The 21,134-nt window shown below is 47.1% G+C and overlaps 1 protein-coding gene across 1 annotated transcript in view; it reads right to left on the bottom strand.

Annotated features, from left to right (window-relative positions):
- Positions 1 to 19,925, bottom strand: part of LOC144479243 (acidic mammalian chitinase-like) — a 31,698-nt gene extending 11,773 nt beyond the window's left edge. Inside the window, exons 1-6 of the mRNA XM_078197912.1 lie at positions 19,860 to 19,925; positions 18,313 to 18,345; positions 6,194 to 6,395; positions 5,117 to 5,173; positions 2,077 to 2,242; positions 973 to 1,097 (exon numbers count right to left, since the gene is read on the bottom strand). Coding sequence (XP_078054038.1) covers positions 973 to 1,097; positions 2,077 to 2,242; positions 5,117 to 5,173; positions 6,194 to 6,395; positions 18,313 to 18,345; positions 19,860 to 19,884 — 608 coding nt within the window. The 5' untranslated portion in view covers positions 19,885 to 19,925. The remainder of the gene's footprint in view (positions 1 to 972; positions 1,098 to 2,076; positions 2,243 to 5,116; positions 5,174 to 6,193; positions 6,396 to 18,312; positions 18,346 to 19,859) is intronic.
- Positions 19,926 to 21,134: the final 1,209 nt, after the last annotated feature.

Raw genomic sequence — 21,134 nt, forward strand, 5'->3', positions numbered from 1 at the left:
TGCCTCTTAAATGTTGTTAACGTGCCTGCTTCCACCACCTCCTCTGGCAGGACGCTCCAGGCACCCACCACTCTGTGTTAAAAGCTTCCGGTTAAAGTCCAACAGGTTTATTTAGTAGCAAATACTTGGTATTTGCTACCAAATAAACCTGTTGGACTTTAACCTGGTGTTGTGAGACTTCTTACTGTGCTTACCCCAGTCCAACGCCGGCATCTCCACATCTTAAAAGCTTCCCCCACACATCTCTCTAAAACTTTCCACTCTCACCTTGAACCTCTTTGTAATTGATATTTCTACCCTAGTAAAATGTCTCTGACTATCTACCCTGTCTATGCCTCTCATAATTTTGTACACTTCTATCAGGTCTCCCCTCAGTCTCTTTCTTTTCAGTGAAAACAATCCTAGTTTATTCAACCTCTCCTCATAGTCAACACCCTCGAGACCAGGCAACATCCTGGTGAACCTTCTTTGCAGTCTCTTCAAAGCTTCCACATCCTTCTGGTAGAGTGATGGCCAGAACTACATGCAATACTCCAAATCATAGAATTATTGAATCGCTACAGAGAAGAAGGAAGCCATTTGGCCCATCGAGTCTACACCGACCACAATCCCACCCAGGCTCTATCCCCATAACCCCATTCATTTACCTAGCTAATCCCCCAGACACTAAGGGGCAATTTAGCGTGGCCAATCCACCTAACCTGCACATTTTTGGACTGTGGGAGGAAATCGGAGCAGCCGGAGGAAACCCACGCAGACACGGGGAGAATGTGCAAACTCCACACAGACAGTGACCCAAGCTGGGAATCGAACCTGAGTCTCTGGTGTTGTGAGGCAGCAGTGCTAACCACTCTGCCACCGTGCCGCCCCTTTTTTAAATAAATAAGCTCCTTGAATTAGTCTGTTTATAATTTTAATTTAAAACCTTCCAAGAGGCTATTAAGTTTCGCTCTGTTTCGAGGTTGTACTTACAGTGAAATATTGGCTATCTCATAGCCAGCATCGATTCTGGGTTTACCAGCAGCAACTGCAGCTGTAAGTAAGAGTCTGCTCCTCCCAGAAGACTCTGCCTCTGCTTCAAATCCATCCTTCAAGTCCTACAAAGGATGAGCACATTTTGATTTTTACCAATGATAAGTATGCTTCACAACATAATCATTGTAGTCATAGCTCCTGTGAACTAACCATGGGCACACTGCCCTTCTTAAACTGCTGTCATTAGATATATATGTATGCCTTATCTCTTATAAAACTGGCCAGGATTGTCTGGTCCGTTCCACAGCTGAAATCGTCATGCATGGGATGGAACGTTTAACGGATCAGCCAAGAGCCTGTCAGCTTTGGGCAAGAACTTCCAGGCAGTTGTGGGGGGGCGGAGGGAGAGTTGGGGGTGGGGGGGGCTGGTGACTACAAAATCTGGACCTGCGCATACCACTCTGCCATCCTGGTGAAACCAAATATGCTAGGGTCATTTTCTATTTTCTGTACTGGTCTTTCCATCATTTACATGAAGCCGCGGCTTTCCCTGATATTGGGAATGTCCTGTTGGCTTTAAGAAACTCATTGACAGGTCGGCACGGTGGCACAGTGATTAGCACTGCTGCCTCACAGTGCCAGGAACCTGGGTTCAAGTCCGTCCTTGGGTGATTGTCTGTGTGGAGTTGTACATTCTCCCCATGTCTGTGTGGGTTTCCTTTGAGTGCTCTGGTTTACTCACAGTCCAAAGATGTGCACGGTTAGGTGATTTGGCCATGCTGAATTGCCTCTTGGTGTCCCAAGATGTGTTGGTCAGGGGAATTAGCCGTAGTAAATGTGTGGAGTTACATGCTTGGACAGGGAAGAGGGCCTGGGTAAGATAATCTGTCAGGGAGTTGGTGCAGGGTTGATGGGCCGAATGGCCCCTCCTGCAGTGGAGGAATTTGATTCTATGATATGTTTTGTGCCACCACAGTTTGCACTGCTTTTATTGGAACTAAAATCTTGACTGAGAGGAGTAAGATGTAAAATATTTTATTGCTGAACTAGACGCAAAGCAGCTTTTCTGTAATCTACCCACCAACATTGAGGATCTTTCACCTTGATCAAGAGTGTGAAACGATGTTTATCTTCAGCTGGACTATCTCGAGATCCCGGATACTCCCAATCCAGGTCTAAACCATCAAATTTATGACTGCGCAGAAATGTGATGCTAGAATTGACGAATATACTTCGCGTTTCTGCTGTAGAGACCATGTCGGTAAATCTAAGTGCAGGAACAGATTGGAAATAAAAGAAGCAATAAATTCATAATTCTCCTTCAGAGAACCAATGGAGTATTTATTTCTGAACAGTATTGTTTCTTTGAACACTTAACATGTCCATACTGAACTTATTTTTTTTAATTAATAGGCTGAAAAGTTTCACAAAGAAACACAGAGAAATTCAATAGGATTGTGTTGAAGCTTCCCAAGAGGAACAGTGACCCTGTGTTCTGATATTTGTTATTGCTTCAAGCATTCTTCCAAATAATTTTCTACTTAAAGATGGGGAGGCGACTGCCTAGTGGTATTATCGCTAGACTATTAATCCAGCAAATTAGTGAATGTTCTGGGGACCTGGGTTCAAATCCCGCCACGGCAGATGGTGGAATATGAATTCAATGAAAAATATCTGGGATTCAGAATCTACTGATGACCATGAGACCATTGTTGATTGTCATAAGAACCTATCTGGTTCACTCATGTCCTTTAGGGGAAGGAAATCTGCTGTCCTTACTTGGTCTGGCCTACATGTGACTCCAGAGCACATGTGGTTGACTCTCAACTGTCCTCTGAAATGGCCAAGCAAGCCACTCAGGGGCACTAGGGATGGGCAACAAATGCTGGCCCAGCCAGTAATGTCCATGTCCCATGAATGAACTAAAAAAGAAATTTACAGAGGTGATGTTGTTCAATGGTAAATCGGTATCTGAGATTTATTTTACACTCCCGTTTTGGGTTACATTTCTGGGTTACAGGTTGGAACCAAGATTAATCACAAGCTTTTCAATGGGAAGTAATATAGTGGCTGCTGAGATGAACAATTGATGAATTAATGCCCACTCAAGGGTCTCCTCCCAATGCCACTGGAAGTCACACAATGGACTTGCGATACAGAAAGCCCAAAAAACAAACACTGTCGGGGTTCCTTGTGGGATCTTGGAGGGTCTCCCTCTTTGAAAGATACTCAGTGCCTGATCACGGCACACAGCATCAAGAAAATTGAGTGGGGGGGGGGTGTGTACTGGTGTGGCGGCAGAGGTAGTGGTCACTAAAAGACATCTCCACTGTCCTTGCTGCTGGCCTATCTTCCCTAACTCCCATCCTGCGCACCACCTCCCCCCCACCCAACACCATCATTCATTTCCGGCCTGGGTGTTTGTATTGCCGATAGCAGCCATCCCCTTCCTAGTTGCATCGTCGAGCAACAGTCAGCTGCTGGCACCAAATTGTTTAGACTTCCACCCCCTCCCCCCGCTTCCTCTCCCCCACCCCACCCACAACTTTCCCCTTCCTTGCTGTTGATCTGGTCTGTCGCTGCCCAATTAATTGCCTGACTGCACCTGATGCAACTAGACCAGCCGAAAAGGTTCCCTTGGCATCTCTTGCAGCCCTGTCACCTACAGGGCCGCGAAATATTTTGGGAGGTCCTGATGTCGTGAAAGGTGCTGCATAAATACAAGTTCTTACATAGAGGACACTTCACTCCTGCTATTCCCCCTTCAGTGTAACATTGAAGTCAGTATTTGCACATTTTCAGATCAGTACATGTTCTGTAAATATCATACGTGTGCAGAGGAACATTATGCAGCAAAAACAGGCAAAGATACATTCATTGCTCACATCTTAGAACAGTTTTTTCTGATGTGCAACACTGTGAAGATACTGACCACTTTCTCAGGGTATGATGCCAACTTCTGAAAGTCTATGTTGGTTACCCAACACAGGTTGGGCAGCACGGTGGCACAGTAGTTAGCACTGCTGCCTCACAGTGCCAGGGCCTGGGTTTGATTCCTGGCTTGGGTCACTGTCTGTGTGGAGTCTGCACGTTCTCCCCGTGTCTACATGGGTTTCCTCCAGGTGCTCCGGTTTCCTCCCACAGTCTGAAAGACGTGCTGGTTAGATGCATTGGCCATGCTTAATTCTCCCTCAGTGTGCCCGAACAGATGCTGGAGTGCGGCGACTAGGGGGTTTTCATAGTAACTTCATTGCAGTGTTGATGCAAGCCTACTTGTGACTAATCAATAAACTTTAACTTTAAAGATCTATTAACAGACTGTTGTATTGATCTGATAATTTTCCCTCTCCCAGAATAATGGTAAAATGGGTTCTGAAATTTGAATCTCATTTGGTACAGAGGGAGTGATATGATTTATCTATTTTTCAGATGGTTGGATCGCTCATATATATGAATATTTTGTAACGTTTCATAATGCCCCATCAGAGATTTAATTTTTCACTTCAGGCAGATAGTGATGAAAAAAGTCAATTTAAGAATGACATCTTTCTTTGAGTTGTCTGTCTGACTGGATAAGCTACATTTGTCTGTAACTAAATTAGAAATCTAGATGCAGGGAGGATGTTCCTGATGGTGGGGGAATCCAGAACCAGGGGTCACAGTCTGAGGATTCAGGGTAGACCATTTAGGACGGAGATGAGGAGACATTTCTTCGCCCAAAGAGTGGTGAGCCTGTGGAATTGATTACCACAGGAAGTAGTTGATATCAAAACATTGAATGTATTCAAGAGGTGGCTGGATATAGCACTTGGAGTGAATGGGATCAAAGGTAATGGATTAGGCTATAGAGTTGGACAATCAGCCATGATCGTAAGGAATGACAGAACAGGCTCGAAGGGTCAAGTGGCCTTCTCCTGTTCCTACCTTCTATGTTTCTATGGTTTTATGTTTCTAACAGGAAGAATGGAGTTCCCTAATCTAATTATCTAATTATCTGTTACTATTGTCCTGTTTCAACAATTGAAAATTGCTAGGTTAATTTTACTATATGATAACAGATAACATTGATATTTCACAATTGCTGGCACTGACCGTTGGGACTTATACTATTTTTTGAAAATAAACATCTTATAAATTTTACCTCCTGGTACCAAATGCCCAACTTCCAAGGGCTAAAATTGTTTTCAGATTACTATTTCTGTTAAGAAAAAGGAAAGAGAGCATGATTTTCAATTTTGCATTTAAATTTACTTTCTTGACCGATATACAGAGTTAGGGACCAGATCAGAAACTCCAAGGTATATTATGAAGTTAGCCCAGACGCCAACTACTTTTGTTTTTGGTATTAGTATGAGCATAAGGCTTTCACTCCAGGTGTGATTCTTTTGATCCACGAGGAAGCTTTTATTAAAACAAACTTTATTTAGCAATACAATTTAACTATAAAAAAAAGAACCAGCAGAACTTTTGCCAGTTGAAATGTTAACTGCTAACTATCTATTAGTTCCAATTTAAGCAATATTCCTCATAGGCGTAAACTCCTCTTCAGAGTCAGTTAGCAAGAACACAAAAGCTTATGTTGGGTGCTAGTCTTCCAGCCTTTTAACACCTCTGGACATACAGAGAGTCTTCTGACTCTCAGAAAGATCTGTCTTCAAACAGCAGAACTCCAGAGAGAGACCTATCCTCAAACAACAGAACTCCACAGACAGAGAGAGAGAGAGGGAGTAAACAACTCTTGCCTTTTGCAGACCTCTGGAGATAGATACCTATTTTCCAGCAAATCTGAGACTTCAATTTCCAGAGAAAGAGAGAGAGAGAAAGAGCTGCTACTCCTTTTGAATTCAAACAGCAACTGCCTGTCTTTCTCTCAATAAGCTTAGCTCCTTCCATCAGCACATGACATGCACATGTCTGTCAACCTAATTAAACCCTACTCTGAAACCCCAGGGGACAACCCAAAAAATAACAAAACTGCAGAATAAAGCAAACATCCCAGAAATCAGGAGCAATTATTCTTCTGCATGCTCAGCCTGTGTGCTGCCGGTTGTAGGCAAACAGCATGTAATCAGAGCTGAGCTATATAACAGTCCCCTCACAAGAAACATGACGCAAATACATCACGGATCACTTTATTAAGAGTACATTCTAAATAAATTAATATGAGAATAATTGTAAATGGATCTGGATGTGGGAGGGAGGGAGTGATATGACTTACTTATTTTTCAGATTGTTGAATCTCTCATACATAACTTCATCATTCCATTCATAGGTGTTGATCTCATTGTTTGTCATATTGGCAAAGGCATAAATCAGGTGGGTGCACAGGCAGGGGTCAACATTTTCCGGGAGGAATTTACCACCTTCTACTCTGTACTGAGCCCAGTTTGTGTAGTAACACACCAGATTGTAGGTGAAGACTGAAGAGTGAAGAAGATTTTGCAGTTATTCCAAATATTAAAGACAATAAGTTGGCAAAACTGAAAGCACTTAATGAATGGTGTTGAATCCTCAGCCCTGGTGAGAGTAAATATTTCCTGCTTTTCATGGGGAAAATCTACATTTAACTTCAAAGTAAATGATTTGCCTTTACTGCTCATGGTGCATTAAAAGGTGTCTGGGTTCACATCTCCCACAATTTTCAAATATTAATTTGCACATTCGCATTTGAACTGAACTCCCTCCATCCTCCATTGCGCCCCCCACCACCCCCACCCCACCCCACCCCCTTCCCCACCTACCCAAGCTGTTTCGAGAAATCTGAACAACAGACAGAAATGGGAAAACTGTGAACATTCTTCAAGATGTGAAAGAAAATCCTTAGATTTCCCTGGACATTTATTTCCTAATTTGATGATGGCTTGGGAGATAAAGGGCCCGATTTTACCATGAAGTTGCACCTGTTTTTGGGCGCGAAAACTTGGTAAAGTCGGGCGTCAGGCGAGTAGCACGATCCGTTCCCCCTTTACCAAGTGCCTAAAATGGCTGTGATCGGGTCCGTGCCCGAAACAGGCGCGACGGCAATTTAAATGCATTTTAATGCATTTAAATTGAATTAATGGGCTAGACGCCCAACTTTACCAGCACTTCCCCTTTTACCACCACGTTCGCCAATCGGGAATCGGCGCGAATCAGACATGCTCAATAGAAGTCCAATTCGGGTGCTCCATCAATGAGGGTAAGTGCAATGCGTCCAATGGCTCTCTGCTACTCACAGGTATCCTGTTGTTGTGGCCATTTTCTGTCTCAGTGGGGGCTCTGTGAGTGTATGGGGGCTGTTGCTCTGCAGGGTCTCCAATGTCCAACTTGCAGCACGGACCCGGGTCTTAGCACTGACCTCAGGTCTTGCGGTGCTGCTGGGTCATAGTGCACTCAGCGCACTTCCAGCTGAAGGATGTGCACAAAGCTCTTGTAAATTGCACTGCTGCAACCTCTCAACTTTGCAAGGAGCTGTGATTGTGGGGAACATGTGGCTGGGGGAATTGGGAGGGGCGGCTGTGATTGTGGAGAGTATGTGGCTGGGGGAATTGGGGCGGCTGTGATTGTGGGGAGCATGTGGCTGGGGGAATTTGGGGAGTATGGACAGTCACTGTTGATGTGCTAGGGACAAGCAATGTTCCATAACCTCTACATGTGTTCCTCTCCATCTCCCCTGCATCCCGCCCTCCCCCCCACTTCCTCCCCTTCAAAGTGACAACATGGCTTTTGCTATGCAACCGAGATCTAGCTGTCCTTTTGGTTGCTGCTGGAACTGAGAAAGAGGATCAGGAGGAAGAATTGTGGGCACAGGAGGCCCGGGCCTTACCACTTCCAGGACCAGAGGGAGATGACTACCAGAGGCAAGAATTGGCTGCCATTTACCCAGAGGGGAGGGCGTAGGAGAAGGACGGAGCAGAGACACTGGTAGTTCCATGCACGAGTGTCCTTCAAGGAGATATCGGACACCGTGTGCCGCTGAGGTCTCCAACTTGGAAAGGAGACCGTGCAACACCTGTGCAACTTGTTCCAGGACCTGGCGCCTTCAGGAGTGGGGAGCACCCACTCTCGGTGGTTGTCAAATAATGGCCGCTCTAATCATCTACACGACAGGTTCTTTCCAGACCCTGAGCGAAGCTGCCTGTGGCATCTCCCAATCTGCTGTGCACATCTGTGTGAGGCAGGTCACTGAAGCCCTGTATGCCCGGGCTGGCCAGTTATTAAATTCAACCTGGACCAGGCGCAGCAGGGTTCGCAGCCATTGCGGGAATGCCTAATGTGCAGAGGGCAGATTGACTACACACACTTCGGCCTCAAGGCCCCCTTACAGAATCCACCAAGATTTGTTAGTAGGAAGGGTTCCACTCCCTTAATGTTCAGTTAGTGTGCGACCATAATATGACCATCGTGCATGTCTGTGCCTGACATCCAGGCAGCGTGCATGACAGCTTCGTTGTCAGGAGCTCAGACATCCCGGAGGCATTCCAGGAGGAACCCAGGCAGTGAGGTTGGCTTCTGGGTGATATGGGCTACCCGCTTCGGACATGGCTGATGATGCTTGTGCGGTGGCCTGTGTCTGAGGCAGAGACCCGCAATAATGAGGTTCATGTAGCCACCTGCGTGATAGTGGAGAGGTGCATTAGACTCCTCAAGATGCAATTGCGGTGCCTGGACCGATCTGGCGGGGCCCTCCAATACGACCCAGTGATCTGTTCCCGCATAGTGGTCATGTGCTGTGTCTTGCACAATCTGGCTCCACGGAGAGGAGGAGGACGTGGAGGCTGATTAGCCGGCCGTTGCTGGGGAGGATGACTAGCAGGAGGAGGAGGAAGAGGAGGAGGAGGAAGAGCATGCTGAGGAACACCAACCAGGCGTTCGAGGGCTGGCAGCCCAAATGAGGCATGTGTGGGCGGCAAGGGAGGCCCTGATAACCAGATGGTTCACTCGCTAGGGGTTTATGTCTGTAGGTTCCATCCCCCATCCCCTCTCCCCCCCACCAAATGCCTTCTATGTCCTGCACATTGTCACACCAGTGTGGCCTGGGTACTCTGTGTTAGTGAGTTTTTAGGCAGGTAGGAGGGTGATGACAACTCGCTAAGTACCATTATGATGATGCCCTGGTAAAAACTAGTCTGACTCCTACCTGAGCTTCGCATGCATGCTGGCACCTGGGCCCACATCTGTATAGTGGATAAGGGATCTGAGACACCCATACAGGGCCCTGGGGCGGGTGGGGTGGGGGACAGGAGGGAATCGCTCGTGGGATCTGGGAACTAATGGTTTCCTTTTCTCAGTAACACAGCATTGAGGGGCCTCCTCAACCGACATCAACATGAAGCATCCCTCCGGCGATCATCAGTGGAATAAGATTCATAATCAAGACAAATTAGTCACAGGTGGGTGGCGAAAAAACATATATTTTCAATAAAGGTGCCTAAATAAGACATTCTAGCATAAAAATGTGTGAATAGGAAATGTGAAGGTGCTTAAATATCTTTCTAACTAGTGCATCACCCGTGCCATCTCAGTGCAACTACAACTTCCTAACCTTACGTGGCCTACCACTACATCTCAGTGACTCCCCAGAACATACATTGGAGCTGGAGGGGGCCAGCTGCCTACCTCGCCTGGTTCCTGTCTTGCGCATGGCGGGCTTCCTCTGGAGGCCCTGGACCTTGAGGGCCCTGGCCCGCTTCCCAGTATCTGGGATGTTTCAATGACACCTTCTTCATCCTGCTGCCCCTGAGATGCCCCGGTATCAGGAATGGGGGGAGTCCGAAGGTGTAGCCACAGCTAAAGTCTCCTGGCTGGAAGGCCCTAGCATGGGCTCGAGCCATTTCTCCTCCCTTGGGGTTCCTGTGGGCCCTTGGATCACTCCATGGGACAGTAGTGCTTCTGCAGTGACCTCCAGAAGCTCCAGCGTTACCTGGCACTGCCAGTCCTGGAAGATCACCAGCGTCCTACCCATGGTGGCTGAGCCCTCTGCGATGGCCACTTGAATTGGGGGCCACTTCTCAATAGCCGCAGCAAGTGCCCTCTGAGACTTGGCCATGCTCTGCAAACCCTGAGCCATGACTCTCTGCGACTGGGCCACGTTCTCAAGAGTTGCTGCCATAGCCTGGTGTGTCACAGCGCTGTCCCGCTGGGTCTCCTGCAAGCTCTCAAGCCTCTCAGCCATGGGTCGCAGAATCTCGAGAAGCCTGTTCAGTCCCTCAGCTGTGGCCCGCTGTGAATCGGCCATGGATCTCTGGGACTCTGCTGTCGCCTGCTGTGACTCAGGCTTGGAGTCTGCCGCTGATGGTGAGGATCTCTGCCCCGGGCTTTCCATTGCAGACGCCAACCTTGCAGTGTTGGCATGGGAAGCACACAAGACAGACAATAGCTGGCCCACCTGATAGCTTTCAGACTCCAATGTGGCCGTCAGACCATCCTGCATTCCCTGGCTCTGTTGCTGCATCTCTAGCAGTTGAGGGAGAAGTGATCTCAGAAGACCAGCATGTAGCCTGGGGCCAACTGAGTCCTCGCCTCTGGCAGGCCCCTGCATGCCAGAGGCGTCGGATGGTCCCTCCTCCACCTGATGTACATTATCAGATGTGTCGTGCTCACTCGAGAGTGACCCAGAAGTCTCACCACTAACTGGACCCACCGATGTGTCAGTATCTGGGATGGTGAGTTGTGAGGTGGCAGCTGACGCCAAAACGGTGCCACCCTCAGAGGTCCCTTCACCCGCACCCTCCAAGGACTCATCCGAGCTGTCTGGACCAGGATGGGCGGGAGCTGTAGCTGGGACCTGGGCTTTCAGATCTGCCCCAGCAACACAGGACACAAGGTTAAATGCAAGGGAGGGAGAGAAAACTGGGATGTCAAACACATGATTCACATTTCTCCATTGAACATAGAACAAAGAACCAAGAAAATTACACCATAGGAACACACCCTTAGGCCCTTCAAGCCTGTAGCAACCAGGCTGCCCATCTGATTTGTCACCCCCTACCCTTCCGGGGACCATATGCCTCTATTCCCATCTCATGCACATAGCTGTAGAGATGCCCCTTAAAGGTCGCTATTGTATCTGCATCCATAACCTCTCCTGGCAGCAAGTTCCAGGCACACTCTTTGCCTCGTCCATCTCCTTTAAACTTTGCCCCTCGCACCCGAAACTCATGCCTCCGAGAAGTTGCCTCAAAGTGAGTGGAGGAATGACAGGTGTTCACGTCTTGATGGCAGCGCTACCATGCTGGTTGCTGACAGCCCGAATCTCCCCTTCTCTGGAGAGCTCCAAGGCCCGTTCCTCAGTGTGGGTGAGGACCTGGAGGTCTGGTTCACCACCCCCTGTCTTCGCCCTCTCATGGGTGCTGTGCTCGGTCTTCTCCTGTGGAGACAGAAGGAGCCATGAATGAAATGGTGGCGTGACTCCTGTAGAGTATCAGGTGGTGGCCCTTTGAGGGCAAGCACAGTGGGGCTCATTAGGGGGAAAGGAAGGAGGTGCTTCAGGGTCAGGAGCTGGAAATGCAGGGTGCTGGGGATGGGAGGATCTGGGGGGGGATATGGGGGAAGATGTAAAATGGGGCTCAGCACTCACCTCTGCTGCACGGATGAGGTCATTGAGTTTTTCTCCGGCACTGCTTTGTGGTTCGGAGGGCCAGTGCCCTGGCACTGACCGAGGGGACGACTTCCTCCCAGGCCACATTTCCATCAGCACCCCGCCTTGATCTACGTCCTCCTGGGGGGAAGAGGGTGTCCTGCCTCACCTCTGCTGCATCCAGCAACCTCCCAGGTCACCCTCAGAGAATTGGGGGGGGTGGTTGTGCACACATTTTGTGCAGGAATGCCTGCCTGCCAGTCGATTCTCGAGTTTTTAATGGAGCTGCCCCTCGTTAGGGCAGATCAACTGCAGGCAGTTTGGCAGAACATTCCAGCAAGTTACAAGCAGTTTGCTTGTTAACATTGAGGAGAAGGCAAGTGAGCACTTGCAGATGTGCTGATGGGGAGGGAGGGCGGGTGGTGGATCAGTGCTTCAATGATTGGGGACAGGGGAGAGAGAGGGAGGTATCACACAGCCATCAGAGTCCGGAGGTACTTGTGCAGGAGGGTCCAAGGTGGGGGTGAGGCGGATCATCCTGCCTGATATCTGAGGGGTGGAGGGGAAGGATGGGTCTCTCTGCCTGAGATGAGTGAGGGGGAAGGGGGGTCCACTGCCACTCTGCCTGAGATTGTTGCGGGGAAGGGGGAGAGGGGGCCGCGATCGGTCTGGGTGGCGGCGGGGGCTGGGGAGTAAGGAGGTCAGTAATTTTGTGGGGGATGGGGCAATATCTGTGGGGGCTGGGGAAGGCATTATCCGGCCTGGGCTTGATGTGATAGGGGATCAGCATTCAATCATTTTTTTTGGTGAGCATGCACATTTGGAGGTGCCGATCGGAGCCGCAGGGTTTTGGGCGCGATAAACCCCGCCTACAGGCTTCCACAGCACAATTCAGAATCACTGATTCTGAATCTGGGGGCACCTGAGAACGGGTCTGCATCTGGGGGCACCTAAGAACGGGTCTAAAAGTCGAATCTGAAACACTCCCAGATTCAAGTCCGCCCAGCACTCAGAATCAAAATGGTAAAATCGGGCCCAAAGAATTCATTTGGGTGGAGCTAAAGTTTAAAGCTTATTTATCAGTGTCACAAGTAGGCTACATTAACGTTGCAATGAAGTTACTGTGAAAATCCCCTTGTCGCCACATTCCATCGTCTGTTCGGGTACTCTGAGGGAGAATTTAGCGTGGCCAATGCACCTAACCAGAATGTCTTTCAGACAGTGGGAGGAAACCAGAGCAACTGGAGGAAACCCACGCAGACATGGGAAGAATATGCAGAATCCACACAAGTAGTAATACAAGCCAGGAATTGAACCCTGGTCCCTGGCATTGTGAGGTTGCAGTGCTAACACTATGTCACTGTGCTGTCCTGTAGTAATATCAAGGGAACAGTCACCAATAGGAATGGTCTATTCGCACACTACCATTAAGTCCAGTGCAGAACAATGTTTGAATCAGAGAAATTAAGAAATGTTGGGAGGTTGTAAGAAAAATCAAGCAAAAATTATGAGCGAGTATAATCATCATATAGATTTGATTAATCGGTTTGGAAAAAATAGCCTTGAGGATGAGATCATTGAGTCGATTTGGAACAGTTTGTTAGAACAATATGTTCCGGAGCCAACATGCAAACAGGTTATTATAGATTTGGAAATCATAGAATCATAGAATCCCTATAGTACAGAAGGAGGCCATTTGGCTCATTGAGTCTGTACCGATCACAATCCCACCCAGGTCCTATTCCCCATCACCCTCATTTACCCTCTGCTAATCCCCCTTACTCTAGGGGCAATTTAGCATGGTCAATCTACTTAACCTGCACATCTTTGGACAGTAGGAGGAAACTGGAGCACCCGGAGGAAACGCACACAGACACAGGAAGAATAAATAAACCCCACCCAAACAGTGACCCGAGGCTGGAATTGAACCTGGGTCCCTGACGCTGTGAGGCAGCAGTGCTAACCATTGTGCCACCGTGCCGCCTAAATGCATAATGTGTATTGACACATGATTAATTAACAATTTCATAATGAAGGATCGCCAATGGAAGAATGATCATATATAGAATTTCACTTTCAGTTTGAGGGTAGGAGTTTCAAATCTGATGCTAGTGTCTTAAACTTAAATAAAATCAATTACTAAGGCATGAGGACAGAATTGGCTAATTTGGACTGGGAAAATTGATTAGAAATTACAATGGTAGAAAAGTAGTGGCAGACACTTAAGAAGATATTTCATTATTCTCAACAAAGATATATTCTGGTGGGAAAAAAAAGACTCTGTGAGAAAGATCAACCATCCATGGCGATCAAAGGAAGATAACAATGGTATCAAATTGGAAGAAAAGTTGTTCTGAATATTAATGGTTAGCCAGAAAATCGAGAAGCTTTTAGAAACTAGCGAAGGATGACTAAAAAAATTGTAAAGTGAGAAAATTAAATTAGTGAAGAGGGAGAAGATAGATTATGAGGGTAAACCAAAAAAAAATAAAAACAAACAGTTAGTGATGCTACAAGTAAATAAAAAGGAAGAGAGTAGCTAAAGTAAACCATGATTCCTTAGACAATGAAAGTGGAGAAACAATAATCTCAATAATTTCAATCTTCAATAAAGATCAAGCATGCCAGGACACCCGGGCACTGGCTCTCACAGAGATTTCTGAGTTTCCACAGGTGCAGGGTGCCATCGACTGCACTCACATGGCTATGAGAGGTCCCTGGTAGCAGGCACTAAAATATATAAAACATAAAGGCTTCCAATCATGCAATGTACAGCTGGTCTGCAACCATAACAAGCAAATCCTGCAGGTTTACACCAGATTTCAAGGAAGTGTCCCCCGCTCATGTATCTTGAGAAGATCGTAGATCCCAGAGATCTTTGAGGGACTACAAAGTGTCCAGGGCTTGGTCCTTGGGGGCATAGGGTCCCTGCAAAGCACGTGGTTAATGATGCCCAAATGGCAACCGTAGACTCCTGTATAGAGAAGATACAATGAGACTTATGGCACTAACCAGACATTGGTGGAGCACAACATAAGGATACTGAAGATGAAATTCTGATGCCTAGATGTAGTCTGATGTAGTGCACCACAAACCACAGATCATCCAGATCATCATGGCTTGCTGTGCATTACATCACCTGGCGGTGCAAAGAGGAGCTATCTTGCCAAAAGATGAGATGGAGGAGCTGCTCATCTCCTCGATGAGGAGGACATCAAAGTGCATGACAGCAATGAGTTTGCGGAATTCGATGCGGTAAATGAAAAGGCCATAACGCAGGTCAGGTGAGAAAGGTGCATGGGAGTGCCTCATCGCCACCAGATTTCAGAAGGAGGAGGGTGAGATAGAGTGAGCTTCCTCTTGAACAAATGACCTACATGAAGGACCAACATGAGCAGGAGCTTTGCAACTCCTATCTTTTCAAATGCGCACTTCAAAATGAGAGTCTGTAGTTCTACATCAGGCCCTCCTTGATGTTATCCTTTGAACATTGATGAAGCCTTGGGAGCATGCTTTATCACTGGGATGACAGAGGGCAACATGGAGGGCATGTTGTCATCCAAGGCCTGGCGGGACTGATGCTATCAGTACCTTGAGTCTATCAACAGGACAATGTAACAAGGAAGACAGAGTCCAATCTCAAAGTTTAGTGATTTGATTTGATTTATTATTGTCACATGTATTAGTATACAATGAAAAGTATTGTTTCTTGAGCGCTATACAGACAAAGCGTATCATGCATAGAGAAGGGAAGGAGAGGGTGCAGAATGAGGTGTGACAATCATAGCTAGGGCTCAGAGAAAGATCAACTTAACATAAGGTAGGTCCATTCAAAAATCTGCTGGCAGCAGGGAAGAAGCTGTTCTTGGGTCAGTTGGTACATGTCCTCAGATTTTTATATCTTTTTCCCAATGGAAGAAGGTGGAAGGGAGGAAGTCCGGGGTGTGTGGGGTCCTTGATTATGCTGGATGCTTTTCTAAGACAGTAGGAAGTGTTGACAGAGTCAATGGATGGGAACTGTTTTGAATGATGGACTGGGCTTTGTTCATGACTCTTTGTAGCTTTTTGCAGTCTTGGGCAGAGCAGGAGCCATACCAAGCTGTGATACAACCAGAAAGAATGCTTTCTATGGTGCATCTGTAAATGTTGGTGAGAGTCGTAGTGGACATGCCAAATTTTCTTAGCCTCCGGAGAAAGTAGAAGCATTGGTGGGTTTTCTTAACTATCGTGTCAGCATGAAGGGACCAGGACAGTTTGTTGGTGATCTGGACACCTAGAAACTTGAAGCTCTTGACCATTGATCCTTCATGTTTCTCTGCATCATTTCAGTCATGATGATAATCTGTATTATACATTTAGAGCTAGCAATTGTGAGTGCAGACAATGGTGGGGTGAGGGGATGCACAGCATTGCATCAGTACATTGAAACAAGAGCTGTGTGGCCACAATCCAGGCAACTGCATGGTTGGAGACACTCAGTAGGTTAAAGTGCACGAACACCAGTTAGACTAATGAGACATAAGATGGCAAAATGCCCGCACTTAATGTTCAGGTTATTAGATGCACAGTCATAAAGCAACAAGTGCGACTGTCTGAGAGGAGCGCACAGTCCCTTACTGTATGGGGTCACAGCATGGAAGCCCTGATAGATGGCAGGGTATGTGGATTCCATGATATATCACCTTTCTCCAAGCACTATCATTTCTGTCCTTCTGTACAACACCTTTGCCCATCAATCATGCATCCTGGGAGAACACCTCTGCTTCTATGTCACGCAACCAACATTGAATGGAAACAGCTGTGAAAAGTGTATGATTGATGCGCCTTCCATAGGCACAGGTAACATGACATGCGCAACAGCACTGATCTTGGAAATTATATAAAAACAGCCAGACACTGTGGTGACATGTAAGCAGGCTAGACAAACAAATGTCCATGATCACAATATGTGGGGCAGGGACAATGATGTGTCACCTGACTGACTGCAACACAGCTCGTGATAAAAAAGAGATAAACACAAGAGGAGATGTGGAACGGGCCAAATTATATTTACAGTTATGTACATTCTATACATCTTGTGGACACTTGTGCACAGTAGTGCACCTAATGTTTCTTACTTTTCCTAATCCTGCCATTATGTCTTTGTGCGTCTCAACATCCACAGTGGAGGTGGAGGCAGCCTGTTGGTTGTGATTACCTTGGTGGATATCCACTGGATTGCTGACATCTGGATGGCCCAAGCCTGCCTTGGGTGTCATGCTGTGGGCCAGGTACACCCCATTCAGCCTGCAGAGCTGGAGGTGATGGGAGGTGGGTTAGGTTGCGTTGGCTGAACAATCCCGGAGTCACCTGGGTGTTGGCCCAGGGTATCTTTCATTAACTTCAGATGATCGAATGCAGGATCTGATGCAGGATCTGCTTGCCGCCGACTTCACCATCACAGCAGAAGCTATCAGCAACACCTCCGGCCGGTACAATGGCTCTGCTTTCAAACTCACTCAGCCCCTGGATGCCCAGCACACCATCCTTTGCCTGGGACCTCCCCATTTTATTGTGGACGATCTTGTCCTGCGTAAAGACCAATGGAGAAGGTGTAAGAAATGCGCATGGCACCACAGATACCTGGCATGTATGGGGAGTTAAGGGAGTCATAGACAGAATGAGGATGAGATGAGCTGAGGAGATGAGGTCAAATGGAGATGCAAGGATGTGTGTGAGAGAGTGAGTAGTGGCGTCCATCGAGATGGCAGTGAGTGAGGTCCTTGTGGTTGCGTAATGGCCTTGTGAGTTGAGAGTAATGAGATGATTGACTTGCCCTGGCGGAATGGATGAGACCATTTATCCTCTTTCTGAGCTGGGTGGTTGAATTCTTCTAAGCAGCGTTCATTGCAGCGGATCACCATGGGGTCCAGCAGGTGGTCAAGTGAGGCCTCATTAAATTTGGGAGTGGTACTCTTGGGGCAGCACTCTTCTTCCCTTTTGGGGCTATTTCCTCAAAGGCGCAGTCCTGGGCTGCAAACAGTGAAAGGTGAACACGCAGCTGCACGTTCCATGTGGTGCCTAGAGTAAGGAAACACTGAGATAATGGCACTCCGGGCAGTCAGAGGCTGCTTGCTAGCATGTTTCCCATGTCTGCATAATTAATGACATGGGAAGCGGATGATATGACGCGAAAAACCACTTTCATGGCTGGTGGGAAGCATCGAATCCCTACAGTGCAGAAGGAGGCCATTCAGCCCATTGAGTCTGCAGCAACAGAAATCCCACCCAGGCCCTATCCCCATAACCCCACGTATTTACTCTGCTCATCCCTCTGACCCTCAGGGGCAATTTAGCTTAGCTAATCTATCTATCCTGCACATCTTTGGAGTGTGGGAGGAAACCAGAACACCTGGATGAAATCCACGCTGACACGGGAGAACATACAAACTCCACACAGAAAGTGACCCGTGGCTGGAATTGAACCCGGGTCCCTGGCAATGAGGGCACGGTACTAACCATTGTGCCACCGTGCTTCCCACAGTGATTTTCACCCCTGCTGGCAGAATTCATGCAATTCAGGGAAAATTCCACCCATTGATTCAGCTAGCCACAGTCTCTCTCTCTCTCCTGACTTTCATGAACTTGAATATTTAAAGCAAACTCAGCTTCTGAAACTGCCAGGGTAGGATTTGAACTCACATTCAATTGGATTGATAATCAAGGCATCTAACCATTACCATTCCCTGGGACAATGAAATGTCCCACCACATATAAATTATAAACATACAATGACTTACCCAATGAAATGTGCAGTAAGATGACCAAACTCACTGAAATAAAAATAAATACACATTTTTTCTTCGCATCAAATTAGAAAGAATTGTATTACATATCTGCAGAACATTTGTGGTAAAGAATCCATTGCAAACTAAACTAGTATTATAATTTAGTGGTGAAAAGGTGTATTCTGACATCAGTGTTGTAAATTAATCGCTATGCTGTTAAATCTACTTTCTAAATCATAGAATCATAGAATCCGTACAGTGCAGAAGAAGTTACTGCATGTTTAAAGTTGCTTTGCATTTAGACTTACATATGACCCATCAAGTCTGCTCTGACCACAATCCCACCCAGGCCCGATCCACATATCCCCATGCATTTACCCAAGCTAGTACCCCTGACATTAAGGGACAATTTTTAGCATGGCCAATCTACCTAACCCACACATCTTTGGAGTGTGGGAGGAAACCAGAGCACCCAGAGGAAACCCACACAGACATGGGGAGAATGTGTAAACTCCGCACAAGCAGCAGTGCCTCACAGCGCCACCATGACGCCCCACCCAAAGACCAAATCTTTGATGTTGATGTTTTTTAAGGTAAATTGACTCCAGTTCTTGAGGACGTTGCATAGATGGTAATAATCTGTGATCAATTTGAATCATGAGGTGTGTGCTGGCATTGAGAAAGTCCACCCACTCCCAGCACAAATGGGGCAGTCACAGGGATAATGTTCACACAGACAATGGCTGGGATTTCACCTCCAACCCTCCTCCACCTCCTATGATGTGATCCAGGGGGATCACCATTAAGCACCATCAGGATCTTCCGCTTCCGCCCAAGTGTGTGACGTTCAATATGAATTGCCCACCCCTCGCTGAGAAACACATCTGGGTGGGTCACTTCAGTGCGACCAGCATGAAAGGCCAGAAAATCCCACACAATGGATACATACTTTCAATGAGATGTTGAACTGTTCTTATCGTCTGCCTGTTACTGTGGGTGTAAACAATCGCAGGGCACTGTGTGAACAACACCCAAATGAACAGACAGAGGTGAGGAGGAATGGGTAGCCATCTAATGAAAACTACTACCCAGTCATTTGGTTACCTTTGCCATAGTTTGAGGATAAGTGGTAAACCTTTTAGAACTGAGGTGAGGAGAAATGTCTTCGCCCAGAAGGTGGTGAATGTGTGGAAATTACAGTGACAGAATGTATTTGAGGCCAAAACGTTGTCTAATTTCAGGAAAAAGTTAGATAAAACTCTTGGGGCTAAAGGAATCAAGGGATATGGGAGAAAGGGTGGATCAGGATATTGAATTCGATGATCAGCCATGATCAAGATGAATGACGAAGCAGGCTCGAAGGGCCGAATGGCCTACTCTTGCTTCTAGTTTCTATTGCCGGAATTTTACTGCCTCGCCCGCCCAAGGCCAATGGAGAATGTCGTTCTGTGAGCCTCACCCGCCCCGACTCTGGGGCGGGCAAGGTGGTAAAATTCTGGCCTATGTTTCTAGTTAGTTAGTCTGAAATGAAATAAAGAACACAAATATCCAATACTAACCAGTCAAGAGAAATGTCTTCCCCATCCTCGAGCTTTGAAGCCGTTCAATCACTGGTTTTCCATTCAGTTTTGTCTTTGTAGTCCAACTGTTACAATCCTGTTGAATATACCACAGGTTAGTAAGTCACTTGCAACGAAACTCTTAAATCAATGTCACTGAAATAGCTTGTTTTTAGAATTATTCTGTGTCATACGTAAGTCTAAATGCAAAGCAACTTTAAATATGCAGTAGTTTATTTTCTATTAGTGTCACAAGTAGGCTTACGTTAACACTGCAATGAAGTTACTGTGAAAATCCCCTAGCCGCCACACTGCGGCACCTGTTCAGGTACTCTGAGGGAGAATTTAGCATGGCCAATGCACCTAACCATCAGGTCTTTCGTACTGTGGGAAGAAATTGGAGCACCCATAGGAATCCCATGCAGATGCGGGGAGAATGTGCAAACTCCACACAGACAGTGACCCAAGCCGGAAATCGAACCCTGGTTCCTGGTGCTGTGCGGCAGCAATACTATGCACTATGCCACCGTGTCACCCCTGTGCTGAGTTTTGCTCGATGCTGAGCAGAATCTGCATTTGCTGAGTGACGAGGCACGGGTGGTCTGCAACCGGGGCATGGTAAAAGGGGGCATACAGGTGCCTAGTGGGCAAGGTCACCCATGAGTTCACTGTAGAAGACTCAGTTTTGGACTACAGTGCCCAGTAACAGATAATTGGGAATGCACAATGGAATGTTTGGTGCATTGGTCAGTCAGGGACTGCAATCGATATTGAGGAACATGGGAGAGTCTAGCATCAGCTTGGCACAGAGCTGGGTGCTCATTCTTTCCTGGCGGGAATTGTGACTAACTCCAAAGGTAGACTTGCCGTGACAGTCATGAACAAAGAACAAAGAAAATTACAGCACAGGAACAGGCCCTTCAGCCCTCCAAGCCTGCACCGACCATGCTGCCCAACTTAACTAAAACCCCCTACCCTTCCGGGGACCATATCCCTCTATTCCCATCTCATTCATGTACTTGTCAAGATGCCCCTTAAAAGTCACTATCGTATCCGCTTCCACTACCTCCCCCGGCAGCTCATGAAGCTCATGATCCAGGATCTCATGGCTTCAGGTCATTGCAACCTAAGCTGGAGCCAGTCAATGTCCAAGTGCTTTGACAGAATCATAGAATCCCTGCAGTACATGTTTGTTGAGGATCCCAGTGGTCTGCCCAAAAGCACTGATTTTACATGTGCTGGTCAGCTGTGGTTTTGCTCCACACCAGAGTCATT

The sequence above is a fragment of the Mustelus asterias genome, chromosome 25 (assembly GCF_964213995.1).
Source record: "Mustelus asterias chromosome 25, sMusAst1.hap1.1, whole genome shotgun sequence".
NCBI classification, from domain to species: domain Eukaryota; kingdom Metazoa; phylum Chordata; class Chondrichthyes; order Carcharhiniformes; family Triakidae; genus Mustelus; species Mustelus asterias.